At 36.7% G+C, this 10,176-nt stretch overlaps 1 protein-coding gene across 1 annotated transcript in view; it reads left to right on the top strand.

The window, feature by feature from the left end:
- The first annotated feature begins 340 nt into the window (after positions 1–340).
- The window catches only part of LOC129243872 (uncharacterized), a 42,333-nt gene continuing 32,497 nt past the window's right edge, over positions 341–10,176 (top strand). The window contains exons 1-2 of the mRNA XM_054881276.1: positions 341–826; positions 1,708–2,881. Coding sequence (XP_054737251.1) covers positions 341–826; positions 1,708–2,881 — 1,660 coding nt within the window. The remainder of the gene's footprint in view (positions 827–1,707; positions 2,882–10,176) is intronic.

Here is a 10,176-nt window from a genome sequence, read left to right as displayed (position 1 = left end):
CTCGACATTATTCGGCATTGAAAAAACATAGTTTTGCCATTCAAATCGAATCAAAATGCAAAACAGGCCTTACTATTTTACCTTCATATATTTTTCAAAGGCTGCTGCAAAAAGTTATTAAAAAAAAAATATTTATTACAAAAACCAAACCAAAACAGTGCTAAAAAGTGAAAAGTTATATTGAAAATAAAATAAATTAAAAAAAACATCAACATAAAAACACATCGAGCGCATTGCTGTGTATCCCGACATTAGCTTTTGTACAAACAACTAGCCAAATAACAACTAAAAAGTCCGCCCCTCACATCCTACAACATCAGTGCGCATTGTACAACACAACATGGCTTGGGGTTATTGGAGTGCCACAACAGTGGATCGTGGCCGTTCACCGCGCCGCAATACACAATGTACACCACTACCGGTGAATTTGATGCAACAAGAGGAGGACAACGGCTGTAACAATGCACAAAATACTGCAGTTGCGGCAGCGGCTTCTGCTGCAGCATCAGCAAATAATTCCAATACTGGCAATGGTACCGGTCCCAGTGGCAATTCGAATACTTGCCCGAATACACCATCCGGCACGCAAGCAAATCTCTGCTACAGTCCAACATGTCGCAGTCGCTGCAGTAGCCCCTGTCCGGGTAGTCCATGCCCGGGCAGTCCATGCGGTTCGATAACACCACCGCCGCCGCCTCAACTCACATCATCGCAACAGCATTTGCATCAGCATTCGAATAAGAATTGTCCAGCCGCACAGCAGATACTCAATTTGGATGATTATCCGTCGCGCCGACAATCGTTGGACCGACTCGATAGTCCACAGGTAAGCGGATGACGTAGACAGATAGCGCGCATATGAATTTAGTATTGGAATATTTGTATATTTAGACCACATCCATTAAGACATTTCAGTCATAAATAAATTTTTAAAAATTATTTTTAACAAAATTATTGTGATAATATTTTATAGTACTTATACATAAGTGTTGTTGTTGAGCGAATTTGTGATTGTGTAAAAAATGAAATAGGCCACATGAGCTGTTACTCAAGAAGTTTGAGGCTTAACATTTCGAACCACTTTTATCGGCGCGCGATACAACCTTTGCGCCGATTACCCCTTAAGTGTCTTCCACCACGACACCTTTTTTAAAACCTTCAATTGGTCACCCGAGTCTGGGTTTTTTTCGTCCTGTTAGAGGACACTTTTTAAAAGGTTATAACCACAAATCGATAGCAGATTTAATTTTAGGAAGCTACCTTTGAGCTTCCAGGTTAGTTAGTTATAATAGAAATATGTTAAATTTACGTCCAAAGTCAGAAAAGCCAGTCTGGCCTGACCCGGGATTAAATCCTCTTAAATTAAAATAACGAAAGTTAAACCAAGTTTTAGTTATGAGAATAGTTGCTAATAAATACAATCACGAACCCGCTCTCAACTTGTATTCACCCAGTTAGATATATTTTAGTAAGTAACTACAAATTTCAATGCAATCTCAATTCGAAATAAAATCTTTACTGAATGCTGCATGGACTCATCATTTCTTATTTACAACCTTCACTGGTGCTCATCGATATTTTCACGAATTGGGGACAAATATTCAAATGCTAAAAACAAAAAACAAATTCTTTGGAAACCCATTCCACCTCACAAATATTCAACTCCATTACCATTTCGCTATCTTATAATTATACTACGGAATTTAGTCGAAATATTTCGGTCTACAGGCTAATCAGCTGTCGGATATTTTGTGTCGCGGAGCTGTCGTGTCATCGATACAATCGGCAAATAATACGCTGACGCGTGGCGTATCGCTGCACAGCCGAAGCGGTAGCGCTCATGGTAGCATTCATGGTGGTAGCCATCACAGCAGCTATGGTGGTGGCGGAACGGGTAGTGCGCACGGCTCAATGGGTTGTCTGCAAGGCAGTATGGGACATTTGATGGGCGCTGGTGGTATCGGCGGCGGCGGCGGTGGAGGCGGTGGCACGAGCACTAGCGGCAGTGTCGGCATGTTGTCGGGCGCAATCGACACGGGCGACTATGATGTACCACATCCGCATCCATATACGCATCATTATATGCAGACATCTACATCGATTACGCCGCCCCATTCGACAATGAGTTTGATCGGTTCACGACCCGGTTCGGCTGGCGCTTGCCCGGGTCATGATTCGGGCTCAGACTCAAGTCAAGGCTGCGTCTCCACAATGGGTGCCGGTGGCGGCATGGGCGTTAGCGGTGGTATCGTCGGTGGAGGTATGAGCGCTGGCAGCACCCATGGTAGCCACATGTCGACGCATATGATCGGTGGTGGTGGTGGTGTTGGTGGCGTTGGCGTTAACGTTGCCATGGGCATGGGCATGATTGGTCATCATAGCGGTGGCAGCGGTTCATTGGGACGTTGTTCCAGTCGTTGCCATAGTACAATGAATGCAACAACTACCACCACCACTGATGATTCGGGCGGTGGCAGCGGCGGTAGTGGTGGCAGTGTTTTCGTCGGCAGCTGTCGCATGGGCCCATCCAGTGGCGGTGGTATGGGCGGCATGGGTGGGGCTGGTGTTGGCATTAACGTTGGCATGGGCATGATTGGCGGCATGGTGGAGGCTACACATCGCGGCAGTCTGCATGGCAGCGAAGGCAGTGGCTTGAATGTTTGCGGTATGGGCGGCAGCGGTGGTAGTGGTGGTAGTGGTGGCGGACGCAGTAGTACACTCGGCACCATACACAATGGGCATCATCATCATCAGTATCACCATGAATGCATACACTATGAGCGTCTACCTATACCTGTTCCTATACCGACTGTGCCAACACAACAACAACAGCAGCAACACTTGCATTCGGAGGAGGAAATCGAACCGGCCTATGCAACAGGTATGTATGTGTGGGCGTGTGTGTGTATATATGCTCATAAGCAAGTGTGCTTAAGAGTCTAAGCACTAGTAACGGCAAGTATAATTGTGATGAGTATGCACTTATACATATGCAGAATTGTTTGTACATACATACGATACATACATGCAAAGGTATTTATGTGCTTACGATGTGGAAGATTTTATCATTGCTCGCTTGAATTTGTGGTGCGACTGCGTTGGTTTGTTATGTGTGTGAGGCTATTGTGAATGCTGTTGTCTTAAAGGCAAAGTGTCGTCCACTCAAATGGGGGACTAAGGAAAGTGGGTGATTCATGTTTTGTGTTTAATTATTGTTTTAAGTGGCTTGTTTATGGCTTTTACTTGAATGCAGCTCTATCAGTTTTATTAGCAGAGGCTTTATGGTTTACTATTTAATTTATTTTTAATTTTTCTGGTTGAATGCGAATTCCAACTTGCTAAACAGCTAAGTTAATTGCAACTAATTTTATTTCTAAGTGATATTTCATTACCTAGGGAAGATAAATTATGCTTAATTACACATAATGGATAAATAAATGCGCTCGTAGTGCTTACATGAACTGGTATTTGATGGAAGAAGTCACAAGAATACTAGTTCGAGAGTGACTAGAATTGCACTAGTTACATAATTACCAATGATAGCTGTATGGAAAACAAATACTCTTTTATGATGTTTGTTGTTTTTATTGTTGTAAGTTTTTTATAGCTTCAGACTATAAATATAAATATGTAATTCTTAAAAATAAAGTCGTACTAAGGGGTTAGGGGTAGTCAGAGACCCGAAAAAATGATGATTTTCAATCATTTTGTTGCTAGTCAATTGCTTTATTTTACAAAAATAAAAGCATAGTATTAATACATAGTGTTTTGACTTGACTTTAGAAAAATACAAAAAAAAAAATTATTAAATGTAACTGTAAAAGTTATCGCTGTTTGTGTGGAGCCCGTTTCTCCAGAAGACCCTTGCGGTGATCATCACAAGCCTTTGGACATTCATCTAAAATCAATCGGACAAGAGAAATTAGTTTTATTAATAGACAATCTTGTGCCTGATCGAAGATTTTCTTTTTTTTTTTGTTTTTCAAAATTAAAGGTATGCCGGCTTCAGGAAATATTTTTCAGAATTTGGAGAAAAAAAACCCGCCAATTAATTGTTTAAAGAAATTCGAAATTTTTGAAAAAAAAACCTTCGATCAGGCACGAGTTTTTTATGTTTTTCAAAAGCATTGTACATTTATTGAAGTGCATCAAGCGGTTTTTAAGTTACAGTGATCACGAGTTGAAAAACATAGCTTTGAAAAAAAAAAACGTATTTAAAGTTTATGTAGAGCCCGAGCGCCCTTTGTTAATTGTTGAATTACTCGAAAAGTATTTGTCGGATTCACTTCACTTTTTCACACAATATTTTTAAGATATTATACTTTAAGAAAATGCAAAAAAATCCAATTTTTTGAGAATTCTGACTATCCCTAGCCTCTTAACAAGACAATACCAGTCAGTATACACGTTTCTAGATAGTCAAAGGAATTTTTTCCTTCCCGATCGGTGCCACTGCTTTACTGGCCAGCTAGAAGTCCGAACCTAAATCCCATTGGAAAAGTGTGGAGTATAATTACAAGGCTTGTGTATCTAAATGATCGCCAGTTTTCAATGGTACTGGTCCTAAAAGTGAACCGTATATTTTATAGGTACATAAAATTTGATTAATTTCAACAATAGAGGACAAACAATGTTACTATTAAGAATATCATAGATAAATGTAATCAACAAGATTATTTAGCTACTTTAAAGAGTGTAAAAATTTATAAGTTTACCTGTTGAAGTGTAAGGTGGAAGAGGTAATTCAAGCATAAGATGATACAAACAGTGCAATGCAATTCTCGTATTATGAACAGCGTAAAATACCTTCGATATGAATAAACCATTTTCTAAAAGAGATCAAATTAAAACGGGGTATAAAATTTCTTTCGTGTACGAGTCTCTGAACTCGGAACTATTTTTTGACGAAAGCGCAAGCTGCAAAAGCCTTGAGCAACATGCTTTTGATACACCAATCCGCTTAGTTAAGTTCAGATTGAAGCGTTTGAGCATCCAATCTGTTAGTAATTCTTAAAAATAAATTTAAACCATCTGCATTAATTAAATAATTGCGTTGCTTAAAACAGACATTTACTTAATTTATGAAGTTAATAAAAATCAGAGGCCCATATTTGGGACTGTCCATATTTCCCATGTTTGGGACCCCTGAAGTTGCAGTGTAGAGATGAGATCTTACATTGTGTATAACAAGATTAACTCTATTTTTTAAATATGATTTCATCCTTAATAAAAAGAAAGAATGATAACCCAATTGTTATTAACACTCCTGAGTTGCTATAAATATTTTTTTATTTATGAATATTTTTTTATTTATTAATATTTTTTTATTTATGAATATTTTTTTTTATTTATTAATATTTTTTTATTTATCAATATTTTTTTTATTTATGAATATATATTTTTTTTTTTTATTAATATTTGTTTATTTATTAATATTTGTTTATTTAATAATATCTTTTCATTTGTTAACATTTTTTTTATTTATTAATTATTTTTATTTATTAATATTTTTTTTTATTAATATATTTTTATTTATTAATATTTTTTATTTATGAATACTTTTTTTTATTTATGAATATTTTTTTATTTATTAATTTTTTATTTATTTATTAATATTTTTTATTTATGAATATTTTTTTTATTTATGAATATTTTTTTATTTATTAATATTTGTTTATTTATTAATATTTTTTACTTACTAATATTTTTTTATTTATTAATATTTTTTATTTGTTAAATTTTTTTTTATTTATTAATTATTTTTATTTATTAATATTTTTTTTATTAATATTTTTTTGTTTATTAATATTTTTTTTATTTATTAATATTTTTTTTTATTTATTAATATGTTTTTTATTTATTAATATTTTTTTATTTATTAATTATTTTTATTTATTAATATTTTTTATTTATTAACATTTTTTTACTTAACTCGTCTAGAAGAGAGGTACTCGATATTACTCTTGCTAGCGAATCATGTACACAACTGGTGCAGGACTGGAGCGTTGATAAACAGCACTCTTTTTCCCACCACCAATATATAACATTCACTTTAAAAGCCGAAACGGCAAAACCCATGAGTACCTTAACAAAAAACGTATGAATTAGATCAAATATAAAGAACATCTCGCCAATGGACTTCCTAATATCAGGCAGTTTGAAATGGCAAATAAAAACGATATCGAAAACGCTGTCAACATGATAACGAAGACGTGTCAAAGCGCAGCACGAATCGAACTCGGAAACTCTTTAACCAATCTAAAATAACAGACGAATGGGAAGAATATCGACAATGTCTCAAAGACTTTAAGAAAGCTGTCAGAAGTGCAAAACGCACATCCTGGCGATCATACACTCAAGAATTAGAGAACACTTCAGAAGTAAGCAGACTACGCAAGATTCTTGCATCAAACCCAGTCTCTCCCAGTTTTATCATGATTCAAGATGGAACTTGGACTACTTCAACTGACCACACTCTTAGAATACTTCTAGAATCTCACTTTCCAGGCTGTGTTGCCAACTTACCTGCACTTCCCAGCACTTTTCAGAGTAATTATGGGAATAGATCAGATATAATCAGCTCTAATAGCATCTCTACAGCAATACTAAGCTTTAAAAAATTTAAATCACCAGGTCCTGACAACATCATTCCAGCAGAACTTCAAGAAGAACTGGAAATTCTACTGCCTTGGTTAACAAGGATCTTTAACAAGTGTTTAAATCTCTCTTACCTTCCGACAATTTGGAAGAAATCGAAGGTAGTATTCATTCCGAAAACGGGGAAGCCTTCACACTGCAAACCAAACGACTTCAGGCCCATTAGCCTAACCTCTTTTTGCTTAAAGGCTTTTGAAAAAGTCTTAGATGAGCAAATCAAAACCCAACTTGATACTAAGTTGATATCTGAGGCACAACATGCCTACACTAAAGGGAAATCGACTGAAACGGCACTTCATTAACTGGTGCAAACAGTGGAAACTTCCCTCCACAATAAGGAGTACTCTCTTGTCGCATTTATGGACATAGAAGGTGCTTTTAATAATATTGAACCCAACGCTATTTTGTCTGAAATTGCCAAATTGGGTATTAATTACTCTATCCGAAAGATTATCGAACAAATGCTCCAAAATAGAATAATCACTTCAGAGCTTGGGTTAAGCCGCATGAGAATGTACGCCGTCAAAGGCAGTCCTCAAGGCGGAGTACTTTCACCCCTTCTCTGGAATCTCGCTGTAAACAGTTTGCTTCGAAATCTCGAAAAAGCAGGCTGCAAGGTTGTAGCCTATGCAGATGACATTGCTCTCTGCGTGTCAGGCAAACACCTGAATACCCTCACTGAGCTCATGCAACGCTCAATCAATATTCTGTCAAAATGGTGCACCGAATGCGGACTAAATGCGAATCCAGCAAAGACAGATCTTGTTCTCTTCAATAGGAAACAACAATCTCCTCCACTGCAAACAATAACTTTAAAAGGGGAATCATTACTCCTATCTGATTCAGCTAAATATCTAGGAGTTATTCTAGATAGGAAGTTGAGTTGGAAATTGAACATCGAAAACAGATGTAAAAAAGCTTTCATAGCTCTTTATACTTGTAAGAAAGCTATAGGCAAAACCTGGGGTTTTTCACCTCGGATCATTTATTGGATATATACCTCGATCATCAAACCGATACTCTTCTACGGTGTGGTTGTATGGTGGACATCACTCGAAAAACGGTGCAGAGTAGCCACAATTGATCGAGTCCAAAGAACAGCCTGCTTCCTGATAACAGGATGCTTAAGAACAACACCTACTAAGGCTCTAAATACGTTGCTTCACTTGTTCCCTATCGATCTGGCTGGCAAAGCGATTGCAGCGAAAGCAGCGACACGCATGAATGCTATATCGAAATGGAATAAGTATCTTGGCCATTCGGCCATATTGAACAGGACCGCTGTTATCTCTTCCGACATAGACTATCATGTAAGTCTTCCATCACCACCCTTGCTATTCTCCTGTTCACTCCCAACTAGGGAAGAATGGAAGACAAATCTTACCGAAATCGATGGCCCTCTGATTATATATACAGATGGTTCAAAACAAGACGGCAAAGTGGGATTTGGAATCTTTTCCAATTCCCCTCACATCAATCTATCATTTAGATTACCCGACTACTGTAGCGTATTCCAAGCGGAAGTATGCGCTATCTGGTATGCTGCGAAAACTCTCTTAGAAAATAGAATATCACTAGAGGATATCCGCTTTTTCACCGACAGTCAAGCGGCCGTTCGAGCACTCAGCTCCTCTTATACCCACTCAGATGTGGTTCGATCCTGTCTCTTATCTCTTAACGAGATAAGTGTTCAGAATTCTGTCCAAGTTATCTGGATACCGGGTCACAGTGGATTCGAAGGTAACTGCAAAGCTGATGAGCTCGCAAGAGCTGGAGCTGCGCAATCAAATGTTAGTTACTTACCCACATTCCGCTCTCAACATGTAAAATGCTCATCGATCGAGAATTTCACAGCATTGCTAATCGGAGGTGGCGAGTGGAAACTACTTGCGTTACGACCAGACAAATCTGGCCATCCTACAATCTGAAACAGACAAAAACCCTTATAAGTCTTTCGAAACACGAACTAAGGCATATAATATCTCTTATCACCGGCCAGTGCCTTTTGGGCACTCACGCACGTCGGCTCGGGGTTCCTCAAAACGACCTGTGCAGATACTGCGAGGACAAAGATGAGGAAGTATCGAGCAGACATTTGCTGTGCAGTTGTCCCGGTCTAGCCAGAAGTCGACTCGCTATTCTAGGCTCTCCAACAATTGACAATCTTTCAGTACTCTCGAACCTGAAAATCGAATCTCTCATCAAATTCTCGAAACGAATTAATATCTTTGACCAAAATCAACAATAAAAATCTCGGTTAGGTGGGGAAATCATATAACATAATGAGCTCTAGGGCAACACAACGGACCCAACTTGCGGTCTATGTGGCACTCTGATGCGGGGTCACCCTTAAACCAACCAACCAACCAACATTTTTTTATTTATGAATATTTTTTTTATTTATAAATTTTTTTTTATTTATTAATATTTTTTTACTTACTAATATTTATTTTATTTATTAATATTTTTTTACTTAGTAATATTTTCTTATTTGTGAACATTTTTTTTATTTAATAATTATTTTTATTTATTAATAGTTTTTTATTTGTTAAAATTTTTTTTATTTATTAATATTTTTGTATTTGTTCACATTTTTTTATTTATTACTATTTTTTTTTTTAATAAATCTGTACTAAAATTTTGTATTTTTTTTGTGCATCATTCTCGGTTAAAAAAATTAAAAAGTAAGCGGCAAACAAACAAGCATCTCATGCACATCGGAAATGTTTCTAAAGAAAATGACCTTGACATAAATGAAGCTTATCTTTATGTTAGAATACTTATCTCTTCGGTAATGCATTTTTATTCTTTTATGACTCATATTTTCACACAGAACTTTTCACTGTAAACTAAAAATGTGTGTAACGACTTTTTTATTTCTCATAGGAATGTTACAATCTTTACTTATGCTACTTTTTAAGTTACTTTTTGATGTCTCTCTTGATTTCTCTTAACTAATTGCCTGACAACGCTGCCTCTTTCTCTCTTTCCGCACGACTTAGTTTAAATCATCGGTTTGGAACTTTGCTAAACCAATCATACATAAACATGATTTTGTAAACACCGGCGAGCTTCCTAGTTGGATCGGCATTATTTATGAAAGTACTCACAATGTTATAAAAATATTTTAACATAATTTTTTATCCCTAACAAAAAAGAAACACAAAAAAACGACTGCTCTACCACTTTTCGTACGGACACTTGATGAAGTGAAATTTTTGTCTATAGAATAATCACACGACTTATTCACTGCACACAAGAACAAACGTACTCACAATTGGGTTATTTATGATACATACATACTACTGTACTAACACATTAACATTTCATTTAATTTCAATTTATTTTCGCATCTCATCTTAACGCTCATTCTCTTCTGCTTCACGTATGCCACAACTGCCTTTGCGCAGGGCGTATAGTCGCCGATGGCATTTGCGGCGGACTACGACGACGGCGACAGTTTCATTGTTTGTTTCCTTTTTGTTGTTGCTGCTTTTGTTCTTTCTACTTTTTTTCGGA

This window comes from Anastrepha obliqua, chromosome 4 (genome assembly GCF_027943255.1).
Source record: "Anastrepha obliqua isolate idAnaObli1 chromosome 4, idAnaObli1_1.0, whole genome shotgun sequence".
NCBI lineage: Eukaryota > Metazoa > Arthropoda > Insecta > Diptera > Tephritidae > Anastrepha > Anastrepha obliqua.
The sequence above is the reverse complement of the archived record's forward strand: the minus strand, read 5'-3'. Positions and strand labels throughout refer to the sequence as shown.